This window comes from Dreissena polymorpha, chromosome 8 (assembly GCF_020536995.1).
Source record: "Dreissena polymorpha isolate Duluth1 chromosome 8, UMN_Dpol_1.0, whole genome shotgun sequence".
Lineage (NCBI taxonomy): Eukaryota > Metazoa > Mollusca > Bivalvia > Myida > Dreissenidae > Dreissena > Dreissena polymorpha.
Genome location: NC_068362.1, coordinates 29,169,555 through 29,195,946, shown reverse-complemented (window position 1 = coordinate 29,195,946; position 26,392 = coordinate 29,169,555). Strand labels below are relative to the sequence as shown.

Genomic DNA, 26,392 nt, shown 5'->3' with positions numbered 1-26,392 from the left:
TGTTTATCAATGACGACACTTCCTGCTTCCATTTTTGTTTAGGATAGACTTCCTTTAAATGAAATGTTACGTTAAAATTACACAGCGGTAAGTTTCGTCCCTGTTTAGCCGGCGCGGACTGCTCAGGCTAATCTTTGGTGACACTTAACGCACGTGCATTGTGCCCAGTTTTCCTAGAACGGGGCTCAGATTTCAAAGCTATACTCCAACTCCTACATAGGTTGATTACTTACGTATATGAATTTCTCTAAAAAATTCAGTTGACCAATTATGGGTTTATATTACTTCGGTAAATTTTATCACCATTTGATAAACACACCAACCAGAGTTACAGACAAATCGTCTGCAATAATTGATCATGTATATACTTATCGAATAGACAGAGTAAGTATTACTTATGCCCCACAAATATTTATAAGCGCCCACTATCCGGTATGCATGACAAGGAAAATTAACTATAAAATCTCTAAACAAGGCTGTCACTCGAATATTGGATATAAATGCTTTCAAAAGTTTGTGATATCTGATTTCCAATTTGATCTATCGGTTTCGCAACTAAATTTAATTGAAACTGTTCACGATCCAAATACGTCTCATCAATCTTTATATAGAATGTTTAATAGCGTTTAAGAAAAGCACGCCCCTTACAAGAAAACGAAAATACAAAGCATATATATGCCACAATGGATAAACAAAGAAGTAATTAAACGTTTGCGCGATAGAGATCACTTCCGCAAAATTGAAGACTGGGACAATTATAAACTGTTACGAAATAAAACTACTGCATTAATTCGCAAAAGCAAGAAAGAATATTACAACAATGCTGTTAGAAATGGTACTAGAACGGCACATATTTGGAAAAAAATTAAAATGATATATAATAATGACAATTATGATTGAATTAGCCAATTAAAACTTAAGTGAACGGTGTGTGTGTGTTAAGGACAAAGTAGAGTTCTGATTGCCTGAAATGAGCATTTTACAAACATATCAAATATTGTTGATAAGCTGAAATTTCACGAAGAAAACATTGCTTATTTGAAGTTATATCTCGACAAATACATCAAAGAATCAAAGGTCGTCGGGAATTTCAGTGTTAAAGGCACTCAATGAAGCTACATGGAACGATTGTTTTTCTACTGTAAATATTAATATATTGGCCGATTATTTTTAACAAAATAGAAAAAGATACTGGTATAACCATTATCTATGTTTTTGTGTTATAACCCCCAAATAACCATTATCTATGATGTTATGTTATAACCCCCAAATAACCATTATCTATAATTTTGTGTTGTAACCCCCAAATATTTCATAGTTCATTTTATCTACATTTGTTTCCTTTTTTTACTGGCATCCGTGTGCAGTTTTCATTAATGGAACAGAACTGTGTAGGTTTTAAAAAATCTGTTTCATCTTGTAAGCGTTATTTCATATTTTTCTCAACTTCAAGGGGAGATGATTCTGAACTAATTCTTACGTTGCTTATTTACGATAGGGGTGATATAAAAACACTGTAAAAGTGTTAATGTGTTTACGAACCCCCCCCCCCCCTCTCACACATATATTTCAAAGGCATAATAAAAACAAAAAATGGTAACAATACAACAGCATATTTATTTAAACTAAAATGTCTACATCAAAACAAAAAGTTAACATAGAACACAAATAAAATAATTTGATTCTACTGGGGCTCGAACCTTGGGCCTATCACATGTGAAGCGAGCGTGTAACGACTACACTACGGAACCGCTTGAAAAATCACCTTCTAACTAAGATATTAATAAGTGACTGTAGTGTAACGGTTATCAATAAAGCAATAAACAGTGTAATCGCTGTCGTCTTGTAAAATTGAAGCAAATACGCGTTAACCAAAACTCGAACAGCAAAAGTCTGCGCTATTGTTAGAAAAACCACGAAATAAATATATTTTGATTATGTTTTGTTTTTATACAAAACCACAAAGTCTCACCGGTTCGCGTATTTGCCCAGTCCCTGTGATCCTTTATTATTGCCCAGTCCCTGTGATCAGTTATAAATTAAAAGAATTAGCTTTGCATTATTGGCAATAAATGTTGTAGTAAATGTAATTGGCACAAATGCAGTACTTATTTACACTTGTTTACACAAACAATCACCACTATGCAAGATATTCTGACAACAAAAATATATACATTGATCCGTAAAATAACTTCTCCTCCCATAAGCAAAAAAAAAAGGTATTACATACGAGTCGCCGCACTTCAGTGCGACGCCAATAAATATACCTTTCGCAAAATAAATCTTGTGTACAATGTTACAAAATTTTACTAGTGCCCTCAATCTTATTGTTTAAATAATAGTATGCACCTTCTTTTCAAGAGGACGAAGATTTTCCCGTCTGCCTGACTTTTGTGTCGCACGTTACTCGTAAGGGCTGTTAAAGTGATTAAACTTTTGATAAAACAAAAATATTAAAACGCGTGGGAATTTACGCACATGAGTATTTAGTTTCATTCTTTTAGGTAATTATTATTGAAGACATGGACATCGGTATCTTACATGGAAATTGTTTCATGAACCTCGCTCTGTGGAAAAGGGTTAATGCAAACGCTTAAAGTTTCGTCCCAGATGAGCATGTGCTGTTCACACAGCCGAATAAGGGACGACACTTTCCTTGGAAAATATCCAGTTTAGGCAGAATATGTCATCCCTGATAAATCTGTGCAGACTACACAGGCTAATCTGGGACACAACTGAACGCACATGCATTTAGCCAGGATTTCCCAGAGCGATGCTTAAGACATGCATACAGGTATAAAGCTAATGTGTTGTCGTGATTCAGGGCAAGACTTCGAAGATAAAATGGACATGTACTACGAACCAACTGAAGACTCTTACTAGGATCTCGTGGCTGCAGACGCTCATAGAGTTCATATCTCAAGGAAAACGTTGGCATAACCATGAGCAATTAATATATTGTGAACCAATCTTTCACAGCGTCTTGTTGGTTTCACTTTGTGGATATTTACTATTTAATAATTTGAATACGTCATGTCAACATATTGTATCAAAAGAATTGTATTAAAATGTACGTATTTACTATTTAAATAAACTAACCACGCAGTAGTATGAGCCTTCTATGTGTTTTTGTCAAATGCTTATGCTAAAAAGCGAGAAATATTTAATTGTTGCTTAAGCAAAATAGTGAAAATACAGACTAAAGCATATTAAGTCCTAACTCGACACGGGTAAATATGAATACACATCCATACAATCAAAACCTGTCTACGTCAAGGTACTATTTTGAAAAGCGCTTGATGGATGGTAGCGTTGACAATTGAATGAAAATCAATCATATATTGAAGAACGATGTATGGCTTCAACATGACTCATACGGTTGTATTGCGCAAAACGCAGTGTAAGTCGAGAAGCAATCACAACGCACTATATTATCAACTGTGTGCTTACAACTGTATAGCTGATGCACACATTTTAATTTACATCCTTGATCCTTTCTGCCCATACAAACTTCTGCTTCAAACCGTGCATCCATGCGCAGGAATTATGGTGTACGAACCGGTCCAAAAGTCTAAACCGTATGATTCGTATTCGGACAACTTCGAATTGAAAGACAACTTCAACATAATTATACCCGTCATAAACCGTCTGATACGATTCGTTGCATACCTTACAACGATCTAACGTTTTTACTTTTAAGCATGTAGCTGTACATTTTACGTGGGATAGTGAACCTGCTTTCAAGAACCAAACATTTATGTTGCGTAAGTGGCGAATTCACCCTTTCGCGATAAATATAAAACGTTTATAGTAAAACAAGGTTGGAGTTGTAGAGGGCAAGATTGTAAAAACTAATATAAAACCATCAAAAGACATTCTATGCTTAGAGTCTTAATAAACTTTTTTTAAATTTACCAACCACGCAGAAAAAAAAAGAAAAAAGTTACTTTTGCAATGGATTAGAAGGATGTATATATTTAGAATTTCAGTATCTATCATCATTACATTGTAACTTGTAAGTATCGTATATAAAGTATAGATTAACTAAATTATGACTGCTGGTACTCTTTTTTTAACAACACCTGCAATATCTCATATCAATTTTAAGCCTTTATCGTAAGTATGAGTATTTACAAACCATGATAACACATACTATTTTAGAGCTACAATAACTAGATATATATTTTGTTAATTTTATTTGTTTTTCTATTAAAAAGCAAAATATCCGATTCACACTGATAATAAATATAAAGTTGCAGCACTAGCTAAAACGTCATTCACATAAAACGTTGAAAGTGTTAATAACGATGGTAGCAAACCTGTGTTACTTGTTTACTATTATATCGGGGATGGGACATTAATTCTTAATGTTGTTACAATCAAACGTTTACCCTTTTTTGTCCTATTTAGTAAAATATTGAATAAGCAGAGTTTTTTAATGAATGACCAAACTAATTTTATATGAATATTGTAAATCTAATAGCAAACAGACAAAAACACACAGACCAAACACAATATACCCTCATTTGTGCTATAATTTGTGAATTCTCTTCAATTCTAAACTGCTATCCACACAGGTTTTTGGTGGCTGTAGTACGTTTCTAGTTCACCAGCATATTTATAACTGTCAAAGTTCACAAATATAAAATCGTTTATTATTATTATTATTAAAAATGTTTAAAGTGAAGCTCAAGACATAGTAGTTATGAACCTTTTTTGGGGTCGCGGTCGCAGATTTCGACATCTTTACGCGAACCCTAAGTTTAAGGTCAAGGTCACAGGGTCAAAACTTGTATGCGCATGGAAAGGTCTTGTCCAGATACACATGCGTACTAAATATGAAAGCAATACCTGAAGGGACACAGACGTTATGAGCTTTTTTGAATCGCGGTCGCAGATTTCGAAACCTGAGCATGGACCCCTAGTTCAAAAATTTCATACGCATGGAAAGGTGTTGTCCAGATGCATACCAAATATGAAAGCAATATCTGAAGGGACACATAAGTCATGAGCCTTTTTCGAATTGCGGTCGCATATTTCGAAACCTGAACGCTGACCTCAAGTTGAAGGTCAAGGTCACAGGGGTAAAAAATTGTATGCGCATGGAAAGATGTTGTCCACATACACATGCATACCAATTATGAAAGCAATATTTGAAGGGACACAGAAGTTATGAGCCTTTTTTGAATTGCGGTCGCACATTTCGAAATCTGAACGCTGGCCTTAAGTTCAAGGTCAAGGTCGCAGGGGTCAAAAATGTTATGCGCCTGGAAAGATGTTGTCCAGATACACACGCATAACAAATATGAAAGCAATATCGAAAGGGACACAGTAGTTATCAGCCTTTAACGAATCACGGTCGCAGATTTCGAAACCTGAACGCTGACCTCAAGTTCAAGGTCAAGGTAGCAGAGGTTAACAATTGTATGCGCATGGAAAGATGTTGACCAGATACACATCCATACCAAATATGAAGACAAAATATATGAAGAGACACAGAAGTTATGAGCCTTTTTCGAATCACGGTCGCAGATTTCGAAACCTGTAAGCTGACCTCAAGTTGAAGGTCAAGGTCACAGGGGTAAAAAAATTGTATGCGCATGGAAAAGTGTTGTCCAGATACACATGCATACCAAATATGAAAGCAATATCTGAAGGGACACAGAAGTTATGAACCTTTTTCGAAAAGTGTGATGCCTTCGCCGACACCGCCAAAAAGTAACACCTATATGTCTCCTAACCATAGTCAGGCGACACAAAAACTGTTTGCGCTAATCAGAATATTGCAAATAACTAAATCGTGGTGTAGTTCTGGTTTGCCTTTGATGCTATTTGCATACGGTCTTTCTAACTATTCGTTAGTATTAATGTTAATGTTTTCTAGTACTTAAAAAGCGTCGACAAAACGCATTACTATTTATCAGAAAAAAAGCAATTTCGCTCTTGAGTATTAGAAATAAAGGAGCCTAACGCTAAAGTGAACGTCGTTTTGCCTTTCATCAGATCGGATCCATAATACCACGCTAATTAACCAAGAAATTTTCTTTCCATCAAATGTGTTATTGCACTTTAATATAAAAGGAAAAATAGTACACAAAGAAATGTTACGTCGACATTTATTTACATTTGTATTGCCAAGTAAGTAATCTCAAAAGGCAAAGAACGGTATATAAGCAGCTACAAACGCACAGAGACGGTCAAAGCTTTAATAGTTGAGCACTTTTGTGTCCCTGTGTATCCTGTCCAAGGTTAGTGATAACAGATTATGTTATTTGCTGAAATAATAACATTGTTACCTCAATCTGCTTAAACAATTGTGTTTTTTGTAGGAAACATCTTTCGAACATTAAACAGACACTCGTTTCGACAGTTTCCATGATTTGTGCTACACTTGCTTGCCGTGTATAACAATAATTATACTTGTATACGATAACTTGTAGTACGTTTACATGTATTATTGATTCTGTGTCTGGCCAATCACTTGACGTTTTGTTGTTGAAAGACGTCATTATGAACTGACTTCACGTCATCCCGTTTCAAAAAAAGTTTTTTTTCCTGCTCAATAGATTATATACATATTTAAAGACCGATGCACAATTTGTGACTATAATAGTGGAAAGTGTGCACAACTGTCTATTGAATTTCCTTTGTAAATGTATTTTCCCAAAACATGCATTGTGTGCCCTTCTACAAATGTCAAAATAACTATATACAATCTAAAATATTCAATTAAAAAGAGAGATAAATGCTAAGTTTCCTGATAGTAATAATATGCTGAAGATTATAAAATACTAGATGGATGCATTCGTATATTCTTAATAGAGAATAACAATGGATACGTTGATTTTACAAAATATCAAATATACAAGCTTAAGTTATTAACGTCGACTTTTTTTGTTCATGAATGGTAAGTTTAAGGTAATTCCAACTTTAGGGATAAAACATGATAGAAATATCAATTATTTGTTTTCATTTATGTCAAAAATAAATTTAGTGATTGATTGTGGGAAATGTAATCGAAAAAATCAACTTTAATACTAAAACAAAGTTAATGTGGTCAAAAATATTTTCAATCAGTCGGGTAGTGGAAAAAGAACGAATTTTTTAACCCTTTTTGTTAGCACAGACATCAATAATATTCACGAATTCCATTTTAAAGAATATTCAGTAACTGAAAAAATGTCACCAAAAATTGTCATCTTATACATCTAAACCATTGTAAAAATGACATACTATTACGGAAGAAGTGTGTTAACATTTTCCTTTGACAACGATGTGACCATAATAACTGTAAGGTATAAATAAACAAACACATTTTCAAATGAATATACAAATTGTATTTTCAAATGAATCAAATGAATATACAAATTGCTATGCTACCCTTACTAACGGAAAGAACATTCAAATGAAAATCATTCACAAACGCATTTTGTCTTGCAGACTAGAATGAACAGTTTGCTGATTTGCATGTGCCTGATCGGCGTGGCGACCGCTGGGTCCATGTTCCGGTACGGAGGCGATAACGACTACTGGTACGGGAACCAGTGGAATAACGGAGGGTACGGCAACTGGTGGGGAAACAACTGGAATAATTGGAACGGAAACAGCTGGTACGGAAATAATTGGATGAGCAACTGGTATGGAAACAACTGGAATTACGAGGGCGGAAACAACTGGAATAACTGGTATGGAAACTACAGGAATAATTGGATGGGGAACTGGAATAATTGGAATGGAAACAACTGGAATAACTGGAATGGAAACAACTGGAATAGCTGGTACGGGAACTGGAATAATGACTGGAACGGAAACTATGGTAAGAATATACTTAGAGCGCAAGCGTACGTTGTTTTTACTTAAAAGCATTCATGAAAATGCAAAAGCAATTGATAAAACGATTAAAATTGATCACTATTTCCAATTTTATCTTTAAGGCATCTTTCATAATTCTGAATATACGCGTGTAAATATATACCAAAATTAATATCTGTATAATTTATTTATTGTACAGTTATAAAAATATGCGCCCATTTGATATCATGTATATATTCTTGAAAAATAAAATCGTTTAAACTTGAATACTGGTATGTGCTTAATCATCGTTTTTTTCTGTTTTTGAAAGTTAAATAACATTATGTAGAAACGTTTTAAAATAGAATAAATATTAAAGCATGCCGGTGATGCGATGGATTTTATAATAGTTAATAATTTATCTAATCATAATATACGGAACAAACCAAATATCTTTACAAATAAGTATTTTTTTGCAATATGGTAAAGGTTTGCTTATAGATGTCAGGATCTGAAACTTTATTTTAAATCCACAAGCCCGATATTTGAAAAAATTGACTGTTCGTATAAGTTGGCAACACCGTGTTTATCGCATTTGAACGGTTAATTCATACCACTTAACTACAAAAATTGAGGACAATCGCGAAGAATCAAAATACCCACTCGCATGGACATCTTAAAATGTATGCCAAACTTTGTTTATACCATTCCAGGTGAAAACAACTGGTATGGACGCAACTACTACAACAACGGAAAGAGTAAGTCGAATCATTTAATGGTGTGCGACCTCGCATTCTTCGTTTATTAATGAAAGAACTCAGTGCGATGTACAAGCATTTTTACTTACGAACATAGCTATATCATTTTACTATTCATAGTCATCTAGTTTTAAAGGTATGGTACAATCGTTTATTATTGTGTATAATTACTATTTTTTTTTGCATTTTATCAAATATTTGATTATCAATACTCGCATTAGTGCTAACAGTTATTATAAAATTGTTAAACATTGATTGCATTTTGCAACTGAAAACATGAGTTGTGTTTAAGTTTTCTTATTATGTTTTCGGTTATAATTATGAGGTTTGTTTTCTTCTTCTATCAACTTTTCAGAGTAGACCTAGAGCCATATGGCGCCTCCCCCACACACCTCAATGACCGGTGATCCGACGTCCTGCGATTACTGCTGCAGCAGTGTTTTTATGTTAATTCAAAAATAAACTAATGCAATATACATTGCGTCCTGCTTTCTTAACTCTTTATCGTATTTGACTTTTGTATTTTCATTATTGCTCGAACAATCTGGTTAAGAAAATACTCCGTTTCAAAATCAGCTTCAGCGAACGACTTAAGTATCGCCGAATAATACGGTATTGTATGTTCATTAAAAAAAATATGTTTTCAAACGAATTAATTGATTGCTTGGCGCACATGTTTCGTTTTAATAAAACGGTAAATAACACATTTATTCTTATAAGAGTTAAAAGTTGTCCCATGAGACATTTAAGCTGATGCAGTAAAATCATAAGTATGAGTAAAATCGTAATAAATGAAATGTACATAAAGTATCGCTATGCGCATGCGTATTATCGATAAATTAGCCATCAATGAAGTGAATTTTTAATCGACGAGGGCCACTGTTTCGGCGTGAGTTCAAATCGCACTGGAGGCGAGCATCGCGAAAAAAAATGACATTGTCAACATTTTTTATCTCAACATTCCAATATATATAACATGTTTTTCAAAACAGTTTTCCAGAAAATATACAGAAGTATATTGGTATTTCAAGCACAGTTGATACATGTTTGCTATTTTTCCTACATAACTGTATAGTAAACGTACTTCATTTTAGGGAAAATATCCACCGGATATGTCTTCAAGTAAATAACAGTTTTCACATTAAAGGCGTAGTGATACTTAGTTCTTCACAAATAACCCGCAATTGGTATGATCAAGCAAAGCTTCGATCACGAAAAAATCGATATAAAGATAATGGATACTGTTTTATGTAGACGTTTAAATCATATTTTAGTAACTGAAAATTGTTTCGAAATGTACGGGTTTATAATAAAAATATGTAAAGGACTTTATTTAAGGTATACTTTTTGACACTCTACTCTGAGGACTGGCTGCCAATCAAATTTAACATTCTGGTAACATTTTAAGTTTTCTTTTACTGTTCCAGAGGCTCGTTTTTGCATCATTTACTGACGCAGTGCAGACATCAGCGAATGCATTCAAAACAGATCACGCAGTGTTTACAACAAATTGCAAATAATGCACAATACTATTGGAATCTTTTCGACATTATTGATAGGAATGCTTTATATCTTATCTCACTTTAAAACTGGAAATAAATTGAATCTTTTTATCATTCAATATGGTGAAGTAGTTTTTAACGAAATGAATACTTCTTGACCAAAACAAGAGTGTTCGTAGGGTTCGCTGATACTTGATAGCATCACTATAAAAAGCTAATGACAATATTGAACGATCACTACCGTCGCATATCTAAAATTTACTTTATGTTAAGAAGAGAACAAACAGATATGAAATTTTAATTGTCGATTTACCATCATGTCCGTGGCGTATACGTCTTGCCAAACTTGTAGCAACGAAAATGTCTAAGAATTACTGTATTAGAATATGATACTATGTCTTGGAAATATTCGCGTTAATAGCTTCAAGCCTTACTTATTTTGTGAACGATACTCGTTAATAAACAACTTATATCAACGTTTCAAAGATGCTAGTTGTCGTGCCTATTAACGATTTATGCCTTTTATGGATAATTACATCCATCTAACAAACTAAGCTTTATGAATCTTAATTAGGCGAATAAACATCAACTTTAGACACGAGTTCGACATCAAGAAATGAATGCATGCTCTTTTCAGGATGGCATTGTCACGATGTCAAACCGGAAGTTGTTACGTGGTGGTCACTCCTAGTCACAGAAGCCGCGCGTGTCAAGGCAGTTTGCACGCATCAACATAATGTTGCGCTTGAACGACCATTGAAACCTGCTACAATTGAGTTAGACATCCGTGCAGTATTGGCAAAAATGTTACATATTGTATTGATAACAATCTACAAAAAATAAGTATCAATAACTGCAACGAGGAAAATTCAAATTATATGATTGTTTCGCGTGGGAAACGAGTTAGGTATGTTTACTTTAATAATTTTTATTTATTCATAAACGAAAAAATTACTATTATTTCACCGTCCTTTTTTCAGTTTTCCTTGTATATGTAACAGCTCGCAGATTCCCACTTTGGTTAACAGATTCCTAAAACAGCCACTAATAAATGTGCTACGAACTACTTAAGTCGTCTCCAAACTAAAAACAGGAAATGTAACTGGGTATAATTTTAGCGTTAGTAAACCGTCCATGAGGTTAATTTGCTAAGGATTTCATGCGACATTTTATTACTTGCTTTTACTATGTTGTATGCTTATTCGACATTTGTAACAAGGGTGTTAGCTCTTGTTCAGTGAGAACAAAAGACACGAAATGTATCAGAAATGCCTCTATTATAATGATCATACGCATTTCGTCTCTTTGTGAAAAACCAGAGACTCTGTTAACATAAAGAGAGACTCGTCGAAAATTAACAAAACCTTGTAGCATAATTGCTGAATGAAATAGATCCCAAAAACCTAATGGTACAAAGCAAATATACCCATAATATACTATTTTAAAACCACATACCATTTCAACTATATTTATATCGATTTGTTTGGTAAGTATATGTGGAAAGTGTCGTTTGTAACTACGGATTAGATTTTGTTGTAGAGATCCATATTACACTATTGGTTTACACGTAGGGCTTGTGATCAGATGTGACTGGGTTGGATGCCAATATTCACAATGCACATGCACATGTAATTCAACGAGATTGTGTTCTAAATATTCGCTTTTACTTCTATTAATGCTAAATCATTAAATTCCAGATTTGAGCTGCCTTTCTAGAGCTTAAATCGTACAGTATCAAACATTTTAAAACTATAGTCTCTTATATCCTGCCGGCTTTTAACGTATTTTAATGTTTATTTTCGTCAATATTGGACACTATTGCACCTGTTAAGGAGGTTAGAATTAAACAGCGGACAGAGCCGTGGATTACTTCTGACATTCTTAACTCTATCAACGAAAGAGATAAAGCTTTTCGTTTTTTTAAACAGGACAAATCTGATGTGGATTATGATAATTTCAAAAACTTGAAATATAGTACTGCAAATATGATTCATGCTGCTAAGAAAAATTATTTTACTGATGTACTTTAAGAAAACAAATGTGATTCAAAATCTCTATGGAAATCACTTAAAAATTTAGGAATGCCTTCTTAAAAAGCTAGCAGTTCTTCTAGTGTTAACATTGGTCTCAAAATTGACAGTGAAATATGTTTTGATAAATTAAATGTTGCTAAAAATTTTAATGATTTCTATGTAAATGTAGCTTCCAAACTTGTAGAGAAAATACCTACACCTGTTTTAAAATTTGGTAAAAAGTTTGTCCATAGTTTTTATGCATCTAAAGGTGTTCTACCAGATAGTTTTTCTTTTAATATTGTTTCTGAGAAAAACGTTTTAAAATATCTGAATAACCTTAGTGCAAAAAAGGCCACTGGTTTAGACGGTATACCCTCTCGTTTTGTCATGGGATGGCGCTCCAATCATTGCTGGTCCCCTTTCTCATGTTATAAATTTGTGTTTAATTCAAGGTGTTGTCCCTGATGACTTAAAGTCAGCCCGGGTTATTCCCCTTTACAAAAAGAGTGATAAAACAGAAGTGGGTAATTATCGCCCAGTGTCTATTCTGAGTATAATCTCTAAGATCTATGAAAGGGTTGTGTATGACCAGTTTGAGGAATATCTTTGTAAAAATAAGTTGTTGTATAAGTTCCAGTCTGGCTTTAGGCGAGGTTACTCAACTGATACATGTCTAATTCATCTCTCTGATTTTATTGGATTGCAAAGGGATCAAGGCAATCTTGTTGGCATGATTCTTCTGGATCTTCAAAAGGCCTTTGATACTGTAGACCATGGTATACTTTTAATGAAGATGGAAGCTTTAGGTCTCAGTAAAGATGTTTTAAGGTTGTTTAGATCGTACCTTTCTGATCGACAACAACTGGTTGATGTTTCATGAACGTTCTCCTCTTTTTCGAATATTTCTTGTGGTGTTCCTCAGGGCTGAATTTTAGGACCCCTTCTGTTTTTAATCTATGTAAATGACATGTCAGCAGTTGTAAAAAACAAACTATTTTTGTATGCTGATGATTCTGGCATTTTGGTTACCGGTAAAAATAAATCTAATGTTGAAAATGCCCTGGATGAGGAAATTGAGGTTGTTAGTAAATGGCTCATTGACAATAAATTGTCATTACACTTAGGTAAAACTGAGTCCATTCTTTTTGGCTCTAAGCCCAAACTGCGGTTAAATCCTTATCTAAATGTATCATGTTATGGCCGGGTTATTGAGCCAGCCTCTTCTGTTAAGTATCTTGGTGTAACATTGTATCAAACTTTATCTTGTGATTCCATGGCTTCTTCAGTCATTAAAAAGGCAAACTCTAGGTTAACATTTTTATTTAGGAAACGTAAATATCTCACTCAACATACTAAGAAACTTTTGGTTATGTCGCTTATTCAATGTAATTTTGACTATGCCTGCTCATTTTGGTACTATTGTTTGAAAAAATCATGATGAACAAGTTACAGGTAACTCAAAATAAGTTGGTAAGGTTTATTTTGAACCTAGACCCACGGTCACACATTGGTCATGAGGAATTTAAACTATTTATTTGGCTCCCAGTATCCAAACGAGTCGATCAGATTATTCTGACTCAAGTATTTAAGATTGTTGCTGGTACAGCCCCGGATTATATGGGTGAGCATTTCATTCCGGTTAAGGAAACACATGGTCACAATACACGGTTCCGTGAAAAAGGTTCTTTCACTATTCCGAAGGTTAAAGGTTTCGGTATCAAGTCCTTTGCGTTTGTGGGTTGTAAACTATGGAATGAGTTACCTCCTTCTATAACTAGTATGTCTGAGTCCCATAGGTTCAAGGTTGCCGTCAAAAACCACTTTTTAAGTCAGATTTTATAATATTCTTTTACTAAGTAATCGGTATCATGTGTAATTTTGTTAAAAATACATTCCGCTTTTTAATTACATTTCACTAGTCACTTTGTGATGTTAATGTTGTAATTATCTATGATAAATTTTTAGTTGATATAAATATTTTAATTAATTAAGTCATGTATTAACTTCATGTTGTATGTGCTCATTTTTAACTGTGATATTCCTACAATAATGTCCACCGATTCAAATATTATTAATGCTCAGTTTAAATCTGTGATATATTATTAAGCAACAATTTATGTCTCTCTTTGTCATGCCACCATCCACAAGGACCACAATGGAAATAAGAGTTCGCTCTCTTTTTTATGCTATCCTTGGTACTGTGTTGCGTGACATGGTTAATACTCATGTTTGTATTTTTATGTATTATTTTATGAATGCAACATGTTTGTTAATTGTGTTTGCACCATGATACCGAAATAAATCTATCTATCTATCTATCTATATTTGATTTGAGAAGATGTCGGCTAGAAAGTGGCCGTCAAACATCCGGAACATAACAATTATTTTAAATTAAATGTTATCGTAGTGTTCTCATGTTCAAATTCAAGTCCTTTGCAGTGGAGATGGTATTATAAAATTAAACGAAAGAAATTTTACCGTTATTAGAGTCGTGACCAGATCGCAGTAGAGAAATCATCTCTTTCTCGTTACCGATGAAGTAATCGTTGCCGTCCCTTCTGTCATCTAGCTTAGTGCTCATTAGCAACTAAACCAATATTCAAGTTTGTATCAAGACGGGACAACCGTTAATGCAGAAGTTTAAGCAATATTAATAGCGTAAAATTAAAAACATGAAATGCTGCAAACAAATGCATTTTGTTTTAATTGGCCGTTTATTACATAGTATATGCCTATTCTCTTTTGTTGTTTATATTAAGGACACAGAATCGTTTGAAAAAATTAAGAGACACTAAGTGTTTTTACACTCAATACCATGCCAATGACTTTGGTTTAGTTTACATGTACGTCTGACTCGCCCACGTCACTGTTGTCTTACCATCTAGGAAACAACAACAACATGTTGTTGTTGTTTTTTTCGATAAAAGGCTTGACGTAGTGTTTGTAATCATTTGCTTGTGATTCAATAATATGCAACCAAACTATTTTGAAGTGACATAGGCTGACAACATGCACCTTGATGGGTGTCAAACAAGTCAATAAAATGTACAAAAAGCATATGGTTGTTTGAACCAAAAGAATATACACTTTGCTTTTCGTCCGACAAAATCTGGCACTTTATATTAAACGTACCACATTTTAGTTCATATATTCACCGAATATGCATTAAGGTAAATTACAGTTTTTCATTAAAATTTATAGGTTAAGCGTTTGTTTTAAACGCATTTTCATACTTCGTCATTCACAAATATCCGCATGGTATTACGATCTTCTATTCAGAAAAATTAGGTTCGATACGAGCGTAGCTTTGGTCAATAAAACATTGATATACTGATAATGGACACTGTTATATTAAGTCCATTGAATAAAGTTTATATTACTTAAAACTCGACATGTAGTAATTGTTTACATAATAGTATAAAGAATTTTTGTTAATGAATATTTTTGACAGCATTCAGTCGATTCTTAGGACAGGCAGCTGTTCAAAGATAACATTCTGGTAACATTTGATATCGGTCCTATATTGACCCAGAGTCAAACTCCTTGTTTCGTGCAGCATTTAATGAAGCTCTACCAGCAGCACAGGATTCAGCGAATGCATGTAAAACAGATGACGCATGGTATCTTTTAAATTACTAATAATTCACACTGTTACTGAACTATTTTCGTTTCTTTTGTATAGAAACAGTTTATATATTAAATGAATAAATACAAATGGAAATAAGTCAACTACGTTAAAAGCAGTAAACTATTATACCATTTTAGTTTTTAGTTGATAGTTAAACAATTTAAGCAGTTATTTTTATATAATTTAGTGTATATGTCCACCTTGAGAAAAATAAAAAAGCTACAAAAACAAATAAAAGTTGTTTAGAAACGTCTTTCCGACATCCAGTCCAAGAATTGTCTTCATGCTTTTTCTTTTTATTTTATTGCTTAATTATAACCGTTCATATATTTGTCGGAACACAGCAAACAAAATTCCGATTTAAGTAAACAACTCTCTGGGCGAGTTTGTACGAATTTTATTTAGTAACATAGCAAACATTGTTATGGTTCGTTGAACAAAACATCAGCAATATATTGCGTAGTTGATCGATGCATTTTTTTCAACGATTTTTTGTGTGTTTGTTACGTCAATATATAGCTACAATTTAGGTAAGACAAATCTAATGTTTATGTTTGCTCTACGTACAAACAAAAGGTATCTGATGGTAAAGAAATATAGTAAAGAATGTTTGAAAACACGGTTTGTTCTTACATGTATTCTTATTTACACGGAGAATTAGTTTTATTACATCCCTGGTATGTAGTGAAGGGGTTTCACTGGTATCGTCATGGACGTCTTGTAGTCTGTCTGTCGAACAAACCTTGTGACGATGTGATCTTTTACTCTTTTCAGCGTACAACATTCATATTTGCAAGCCTTGTCCCTCGATAAAAGTCGCCCTGTATTTTAATGACAAAAGTTATGCCCGAGTTTGACAACTCAAACATAATGCCTAGCAAAATACACCATTAGCAAAATAACTACTTAAACCATATCGTCCACATGTGAAAATGTCAAGTATGAAACGTTATACAGTAGTCCTCTAAAATGTTTTCTGAAATTATCCCCATGTGCTAAAACTGGCCCCGATTTAGGGGTCGTGATCTTAATACAGACTTTTATAACCCAAAACGTCTTCTTCTCTCAAAGCTCTAGGCACAGATATTAAATATATGATAAAAACAACATCGCATTTTAGTCATTAACACAAATTGTTCAAATAATGCCTCTATTTTTAAAAAGGGCATTTTGGATCTCATTATTTTATGCACTTAAATATTAACATAACTGTAAAATAAATTTCTCAAAACAGTAGTACTGTATTTAACAATGTATTCTACCCCTGTACAACGCGTTTTACCCATTTCACTGTGTTAAAACTGGTCATCACAATAGATAACATTTCTGAAGTATTAGCTCGCTACATATTTTTACTTGAACAAGGAGAGTTTTCTTAATCATTATTGCGGTAAGCTTTATTGTTTGCACAAATAAGACTTTTATAAATAACTAAATCGTGATGAAGTTCTTGTTTGCTTTTGATGCCATTTGCATACAGTCTTTTTAACTATTCTTTAGTATTAATGTTAATCTTTTTTCTAGTATTTAAAAAGCGTCGACAAAAGCAGTACTATATCGCAGAAAAAAATCAAAAGCAATTTCGCTCTTGGGTATTAGACATAAAAGAAACCAACCCCGAAAAGTGAACGTCATTTAAGCCTTACATCAGATCGTAATCACAACCACACGCTAATTAACCAAGGAACTTTGTTGCCATCAAATGTGTTATTGTTATATGTAAAAAGCATACAAACAAATGTTACGGCGACATTTATTTACATTTTTATTGCCAAGTTAGTAATCTCAAAAGGCACAGAACGGTATATAAGCAGCTACAAACGCACAGAGACGGTCAAAGCCTAAATAGTTGAGCACTTTTGTGTTCCTGTGTATCCTGTCCAAGGTAAGTGATAACAGATTATGTTATTACCTGAAATAATAACATTGTTACCTCAATCTGCTTAAACAATTGCGTTTTTTGTAGGAAACATCTTTCGACCATTAAAGAGACACTCGTTTCGACAGTTTCCATGATTTGTGCTACACTTGCTTGCCATTTATATCAACAATTATACTTGTATACGATAACTTGTTGTACGTTTACATGTATTATTGTTTCTGTGTCAGGCAAATCACTTGACGTTTTGTTGTTGAAAGACGTCATTATGAACTGACTTGACGTCATCCCGTTTCCAAAATAGTTATTTTTTTCTGCTCAATAGATACAAAAGTCATACCACTTGTTAGTTTATACTAAATAGTGTCTTTTGCATTAGGATCGTATACAGAAATCTCGAGTAAGATAATATATATATATATATATATATATATTAAAACCGATATGCAATATGCAATTTGTAAATACACTAGTGCAAAGTGTGCACAACTGAATACTGAATTTTCTTTGTAAATGTATTTTGCCATAACATATATTGTGTCCTCTTCTACAGATGTCTAAATAACCATTTAAAATCTAAAATATTCAATTAGAAAGTGACATAAATGCTAAGTTTCCTAATAGTAATAATTGACCTTTCGACAGCGAGAGTGAAGCCACGCCCACCGATTTCAAGGGGGGTCACTCCGCCGAAGTCCGTCATAAAAATGGCTACGCGAATCGGCCGCATAATTGAACCAAAAAGGCCTCATGGTATACCAGAAAGGCCATACAATAGTTTTTATTATCATTGAATAGTGGTGCTGAATATAATTATCATATCTATTAAATAGTCAAAACTTTTTTATTAGTCTACTTAAAAGCCGTTAAATTTATCATCAAAGTCGGCAAAATTATCGCCAATTATCGCATACAGTATGCATTGTTCGTTAGTCACAATATTTTTCCTTGAGTAATAGATGTTTCAGTTTTTTTATTAAAAGCCGTTAATTTTTGCAACCGATGGCAACATCGCAAATGTGGCACAGGTAAGTAAATTTATTATAATAGAAGACGAAGAACGTTTTTATTGAAATCCGATATAACACATATCTACAATGCGTTTGGTCAAAATGACCCATGAGCATTGTTATAATCGTAAAACATAGTCAAAGTCGTCAAAAAAGTAACATACACAATATATTATTATATATTATTATTTCCTCGTAAACTATCTTCTGCAATATTTAAAATATAAAAAGTTGAAAGAATTTTTATGTACAAAAAACTCGCTAATCAGACCGGGTTTTCAAAGGGTCATTCACGGTTTGCGGCATCTGTTTTGATAACGGATTACGGTAGTAGAAAGCCCACATATGGTGTAAAATTACACTTATTGGCCCCTATTGATAATTACTTGCGCATTTGAAAATAGTTTCTTAACTTACATTAAATTCGGAAGACTTAAACCGAAAGAAATAAAAATGCTTTATTCTATGTGATATTATTAAAAATTATACCTGATTGGCTTTATTATTACGCATTTCATTAGCATTAAAAATAGATCTAGCAAAGTTTATAATGTCTTATTTATTAGCCGACTGCATAAGAATGTCAAATTATTTAACGTTGGCCACCTTTGAAAAAATGGTTTTAAATGTTCCTTTCTAATTTCTCTATATAGAGGAAAAACAGGTAAAAAGTGATACTCGTTTTTTATAACGTGTCCGTTGCAAAACTTACATTTTCTATTTTCGCGTAGTATCTTATTATAACGACCTTAGAACAAACGTAGAGGTGTTTTGCTTTCGGGCGATCGCTTAATATGTTGAGATTAAGCTGTTCGTGTGGACGACCACAATGACGAATCCAACGTTTGAATTTTTCAAGATTAGTACCCGGTGTAGGGAACGGAAAAAAACATGATTCCATCTTTTAACCGTTCTGGATACCTTGTGTCTGAATTACAAGTGCCATAACAGCACCTTTTAACCATTTTCTTTGTTTAAAACACAGAATTACGTATAACCTTATGTGTCGGACAACGGCGAGTTTGACGGACAAAATGGCGGATAGTAACGGGCCTAATCTATGCTGTAATCTGATTGGTTAATAAGCCTGTCAATCAATCGGCTGTCGAAACGTCAATTGCTGAAGATTATAAAATACTAGATTGATACATTCGTTTATTCTTAATAGAGAACAACAATGGATACGTTGATTTTACTAAGTATCAAATATACAAGTTTACGCTATAAACGTCGACTTTTTTGTTCATTTATGGTCAGTTTAGGTTAATTCCAAATTTAATAATAAAACAAGACAGAAATGACTTTTTTTCATTTATGTCAAACAATTTTGATAGCACATACATCAATAATATTCACGAATTCCATTATACAGTATATTCAGTAACTGAAAAATTGTCACCAAAAAGTGTATTATACATCTATACAATTTTTAAAATGACACACTTTTACGGAACAAGTGTGTTAACATTTTCCTTCGACAAAGATGTGACCATAATTTCTGTAAGGTATAAATAAACAAACACATTTTCAAATAAATATACAAATTGTTACGCTACCTTTAATAACGGAAGGAACATTCAAATGGAAATCATTCACAAACGCATTTGAGTCTTGTTCTGAGAAATTTGGGCATAATGCATGTGCGTAAAGTCCGCACAGGCTAATCAGGGACGACACTTTCAGCTTTTATAACATTTTTCGTTTTAATGAAGTCTCTTCTTAGCAAAAATCCAATTTAGGCGGAATGTGTCGTCCCTGATTAGCCTGTGCGGTTTGCACAGACTAATCTGGGACGAAACTTTACGCACATGCATTATGCCAAGTTTTCTCAGAACGCTACTCATTTTTTCCTTCAGACTAGAATGAACAGTTTGCTGATTTGCATGTGCCTGATCGGCATGGCGACCGCTGGGTCCATGTTCCGGTACGGAGGCGATAACGACTACTGGTACGGGAACCAGTGGAATAACGGAGGGTACGGCAACTGGTGGGGCAACAACTGGAATAATTGGAACGGAAACAGCTGGTACGGAAATAATTGGATGAGCAACTGGTATGGAAACAACTGGAATTACGAGGGCGGAAACAACTGGAATAACTGGTATGGAAACTACAGGAATAATTGGATGGGGAACTGGAATAATTGGAATGGAAACAACTGGAATAACTGGAATGGAAACAACTGGAATAGCTGGTACGGAAACTGGAATAATAACTGGAACGGAAACTATGGTAAGAATATACTTAGAGCGCAAGTGTACGTTCTTTTTACTTGAATAACATTCATGAAAATGCAAATGCAATTGATAAAACGATTAAAATTGATCACTATTTCCAATTTTATCTTTAAGGCATCTTTTATAATTCTGAATAAACGCGTGTAAATATATACCAAACTTAATATCTGTATAATTTATTTATTGTACAGTTGTAAAAATATGCACCCATTTTATATCATGTATATATTCTTGAAAAACAAAATCATTAAAACGTTTAAACTTGAATACTGGCTTGTGCTTAATCATCGTTTTTTTCTGTTTTTGAAAGTTTAATAACATTATGTAAAAACGTTTTTAAATACAATAAATGTTAAAGCATGCCGGTGATGCGATGGATTTTATAATAGTTCATAATTTATCTAATCGGAATATACGGAACAAACCAAATATTTTTACAAATAAGTATTGTTTTTTTTTTGCAATTTGGTAAGTGTTTGCTTATAGATGTCAGGATCTGAAACTTTATTTTAAATCCACAAGCCCGATATTTGAAACAATTAACCGTGCGTATAAGTTGGCAACAATGCGTGTAACGGCATTTGAACGGTTAATGCATACCACTTAACTACAAAAAAATGAGGAAAATCGCGAAAAATCAAAATACCCACTCGCATGGACATCTTAAAATGTATGCCAAGCTTTGTTTTACCATTCCAGGTGAAAACAACTGGTATGGACGCAACTACTACTACAACGGAAAGAGTATGTCGAATCATTTAATGGCGTGCAACCACGCATACTTCGCTTATTTCTGCAACAACTCAGTGCGATGAACAGGCATTTTTGCTTACGAACACAGCTATTTCATTTTACTATTCATAGTTATCTAGTTTTAAAGTAATAGCTCAATCGTTTATTATTGTGTATAATTACTTTTTTGCTGTTTATCAAATATTTTATCATCAATACTCGCATTAGTGCTAGCAGTCATTATAAAATAGTTAAACATTAATTGCATTTTGCAACTGAAAACATGCGTTGTGTTTAAGACTTATTTTTTATTCGGTTATGATATCATTTTTTAATTTTTCCTTCTTGTATCAAATTTTCAGAGTAGACCTAGAGTCCTAGGGCCCCTTCCACACACACCTCAATGACCGATGATCTGACGTCCTTCGATTACTGCTGCAGCAGTGTTTTTATGTTAATTCGAAAATAAACTAATGTAATATATATTGTGGCATGCTTTCTTGACTCTTCGTCGTAGTTTGCGTTGGTGTTTTCATTATTTCTCAAACAATCTGGATAAGAAAATATTCCGTTTCATAATCAGGTTCAGTGAACGACTCTAGTATCGCCGAATAATATGGTATCGCATTTTCATTAACAACATTATATTGTCGAATTATGTATTAATTGATTGCTTGACGCAAATGTCTCATTATAATAAACGGTAAATAAAATATTTATTCTTATAATAGTTAAAAGTTGTCTCTTGAGATATTTAAGCTGGCGCAGGAAAATCAGACGTATAAATTAAATGTACATGAACTATCGCAATGCGCATGCGTATAATCGCTCAATGAGCCATTAATGAAGAGAATTTTTCATGAATGAGGGACACTGTTTCGGCGTTAGTTCAAATCGCACTGGAGGCAAGCATCGCGAAAAAAAATCGACATGGTAAACATTTGTGTTACCATCCAATACATATAACATGGTTTTCAAAACAGTTTTCCAGAAAATATACAGAAGTATATTGGTATTTGAAGCACAATCGATACATGTTTTCTATTTTTTCTACAAAACTGTAGAGTAAGCGTACGTAATTTTAAGGAATATATCCACCGGATATGTCTTAAAATAAATAACATTTTTCACATTAAATTGATAGGTAAACCGTTATGAGGCGTAGTCATACTTAGTACTTCGCAAATGACCCGCACTTAGTATGATCAAGCAAAGCTTCGATCAAGAAAATATCGATACATAAATAATGGATACGGATATATATAGAGACGTTTAAATGAGATTTTTATTACTGAAAATTGTTTCGAAATATACAGGTTTATAATAAAAAGTATAAAGGACTATAATAAAGATATACATTTTGACACTTTCACCCGACTCTGAGGACTGACAGCCATTCAAAGGTAACATTCTGGTGACACTTAAACCGTTCCTGGTCCAGAAGAAAACTGTTTGTATCTTGCATCATTTAGTGGCGCTTTACCAGCAGTGCAGACATCAGCGAACGCATTCAAAACAGATCGAATAGTGTTAACAACATATTGCCAATCATGCACAATGGGGGGCGGAAAACTACAACGGGCGAGACATGGTATGGTATTGCGCAAGGGGGGGTTAGAGGGTTAGGGTTTGTGTTAATGTTAGGGGTCGGGTTAGGGTTTGGGTTAGCCTAAACCCAACCCTAACCCTAACCCGACCCCTAATCCTAACCCTTACCCTAACCCTTTTTTGGGGTTATCACCCCTGACCATGCCTCGCCCGTTGTAGTTTTCCGCCTCCCCAATTATACTGGAATCTTTTCGACATTCTTGATAGGAATGTGTTATATCTTATCTGACTAAACAAACTGGAAATGAATCAAATACTTAAAAATAATCACTCCGTTAAAGTTCTTGGTACATACAACATGTATATCATTTTGAGCTGTTACGTATATTATTTCTTATGTTATTAGATATTTTATGTTCTATTTTATTAGCATACCTTACACAAAATTATAAATACAAAAGTAAAATAAAATTATTCTGAAATTCTTTAAAGCGAGATTATACGATTTTTTATTTGTGTTAAATTGTAATATATTGATAAAATATGTTACAATAACACAAAATGAGCTAGAAATTTTTTACATTGGAAACGGATTTCATAAAATGCAGCAAAGACAAATAAGCGCCCCGAGCCGATTGTGACGAAGATACTCGTGCATAGTTTCCTACAATAACCGAAGCATTCGTCTTTTTATTTAGTGTTCGTGTGTCGTATGAATAGATATTGTTGCAGGAATTTAAAATGAACCGTTAAAGCGAGATTATACGATTTTTATATGTGCTAAATTGTAATATATTGATAAAATATGTTACAATAACACCAAATAGGCAAGAAAAATTATACATTGAAGACGAATTTCATAAAATGTAGCAAAGACAAATAAGCGCCCTGAGCCGATTGTGACGAAGATATTTCGATCATGTTTTCCTACAATAACCGAAGCATTCGTCTTTTTAGTTAGTGTTCGTGGGCCGTTTGAATAGATATCGTTCCAGGATTTTAAAATGAACCGTTAAACTAAATTTAGAGTCACATCGTACATGCATGATTCACATGCTGGCGAATTCGACTGTACAGGCACTTTCGAGATATAAAATATCTGGCTTATTTCGCATTTTCGACACATGTTCTTCTTAACTTTGATTTGAATTTATATTGAAATATATGTTTAATAAGTTTTTTTAAACATTTTATATAAATGAATAAATATTTGACAAAATCATATAATCTCGCTTTAATACAGCAGATTAATAATTGTTTTTATGTTTTCTCTATTCTATAATAATAGATAATTGTACAGTTCTTGTCGACATTATTTAAAAAAATGTCACTAAAATGGATGCAAACAGTTGCCATGGTTGTTATCTATTGATTTGTATTACACATTCATTGTAATTTATATTTAAATAATACATGTAGATACCGATAAATCCCAGAATAACGAACGCAGTATCGAGTCTATTCGGAACGAAACATGGGGGCCGCTATGGACCGGAAAACGACGATACATCCTTTCTTCAATCAATGTTTTTAAATGAGTGTTATTGGCGTCGCACTGGAGTGCGGAGACTAGTATGTAATGCGTTTTTTTTTTCGCTTATGGTAGGAGAAGTTATTTTACGGATCGATGTATATATTTTTGTTTTAAGAATATCTTGCATAGTGGTGATTTTTTTGTGAAAATTAGTGTTAATAAGTACTGCATTTGTGCCTATTACATTTATTACATGATTTATTGCCAATAATGCAAAGCTAATTGTTTTAATTAATAACTGATCACAGGGGAAAGATCACAGGGACTGGGCAAATACGCGAAACTTTTCTGGTTTTGTATAAAAATAAAACATAATCAAAATATATTTATTTTGTGTTTTTTCTAACAATAGCGCAGACTTTTGCTGTTCGAGTTTTGGTTAACGCGTATTTTCTTCAATTTTACAAGACGACAGCGATTACACGGTTTATTGTTTTATTGATAACCGTTTCACTACAGTCACTTAATAAGGCAGTAGGTGCCCAGTGATATCGGGAATAGTCGGTCGATATCGCCGTATTCGGACAGCGTTTCGGCTATATGCGATATCTACGGTAAAGTCCGGAAATTATACTAAAGACACGAAATAAATTTGTATTTTTTTTATTTAAGAGTTAAATTTGCTTATCTCTTTCAGATTTAATAGCATACAATACAAATATAAGTTAAATTAATTCGTTTCATAAATATTTGTGTTCATGACGTCACGGTTGTTGACATTTTCTTAGCAAAATGAAAATGCGAAATAAAAGCGAGCGATTTGCAAAATCAAAAAAGAAGCAAACACCGATCGTCAACGATGTGTTCGATAACAATTATTCATTTACCGAGCTCTGCGATATCGATTTGTGTGAAAATGACTCACGTAAAAGCTATTCGCATTTGCTAAATGGCGTGAAAAGAGTAAGCAGAAGTGGGTGGGGGATGGAAAAAGATTGATTAACTCGTTGAGCTGGAGGTTTTGCTAAACAAATTACAGTACGGTCAGTTTTGTAATATGTGCCCCATTCCTTTGACAACATATACCATTGTTGGCGAACTACAAAATGGCCTCAGTGATTATTTGTACGTTGTTTGTGAAAACCCTGACTGTAGAAAAGTCAACCGTGTTGCTTTTGGAAAGCAGCACCATCTCAAGATCAGGGGGATGCCATGCTTTGACGTAAATACCAAGCTTGGAACAGGTATGCATATCTTCTTTTTTCAACCTGCCATTTCTATCAATGTATAATCATTGTACAATTGCCATTAATCTTTGGACGTCTTACACATGTTCAGACCCCTTAAAATTCCAAGTGTCATTCCCAGTGAATATTGGTTTATCGTGTAATATATAAGGGCACATTCCGGTGTCTATCATATTCAGTTTTCAAATTTAGTTTCGCATTTGTGTTGTTAAATCCAATTGATTGCTCATTCATGTTATTTAATAATGTACCGGTAATGATGATACGAATGGATTCTTTGAAAATACATTGTGACGTCATTATTAAGTAACAACGGCCTTATTTCGTTTTCATGTTCTTATCATTTTCAATTCTCTTTTCAGCAATGAAAGTCAGTTTGGGCAGGCCGGTGAAGGTAAATAACTTCCTAACCACTCTAAACATAACGCTTATTGCAAATAGAAATCTTAAAAAGATGGAGGCTCGTGCTGGGGAGACCATCAAGAAAATCTCATCTGCGTCGTCTAACAAGGCTGCCATTGATGCTTTGAGAAAGAAATGGAGTAAGTGGAAAACCTAACTTTTAATACAA

General features: G+C 33.6%; 1 protein-coding gene across 2 annotated transcripts; it reads left to right on the top strand.

Moving 5' to 3' along the window:
• Positions 1-6,192: 6,192 nt before the first annotated feature.
• LOC127840325 (bifunctional endo-1,4-beta-xylanase XylA-like) lies at positions 6,193-21,977 on the top strand. Of its 2 annotated transcripts, none has more exons than XM_052368729.1 (4): positions 6,193-6,248; positions 7,441-7,816; positions 21,520-21,564; positions 21,915-21,977. In XM_052368729.1, exons 2-4 carry the CDS (start codon positions 7,447-7,449, stop codon positions 21,917-21,919), a joined length of 420 nt encoding a protein of 139 aa, XP_052224689.1. In that variant the 5' UTR covers positions 6,193-6,248; positions 7,441-7,446; the 3' UTR covers positions 21,920-21,977. The 2 variants fall into 2 exon arrangements, with proteins under 2 accessions (XP_052224689.1, XP_052224688.1); XM_052368728.1 differs by lacking the exons at positions 21,520-21,564; positions 21,915-21,977 and adding exons at positions 8,505-8,549; positions 8,905-8,970.
• Positions 21,978-26,392: the final 4,415 nt, after the last annotated feature.

Excerpts from the sequence above, each read along its gene's own strand:
- LOC127840325 (XM_052368729.1), top strand. The coding sequence starts at position 7,447 with ATGAACAGTTTGCTGATTTGCATGTGCCTGATCGGCGTGGCGACCGCT. Across the intron at positions 7,817-21,519 it reads TGACTGGAACGGAAACTATG|GTGAAAACAACTGGTATGGA; the intron begins GTAAGAATATAC and ends TTACCATTCCAG.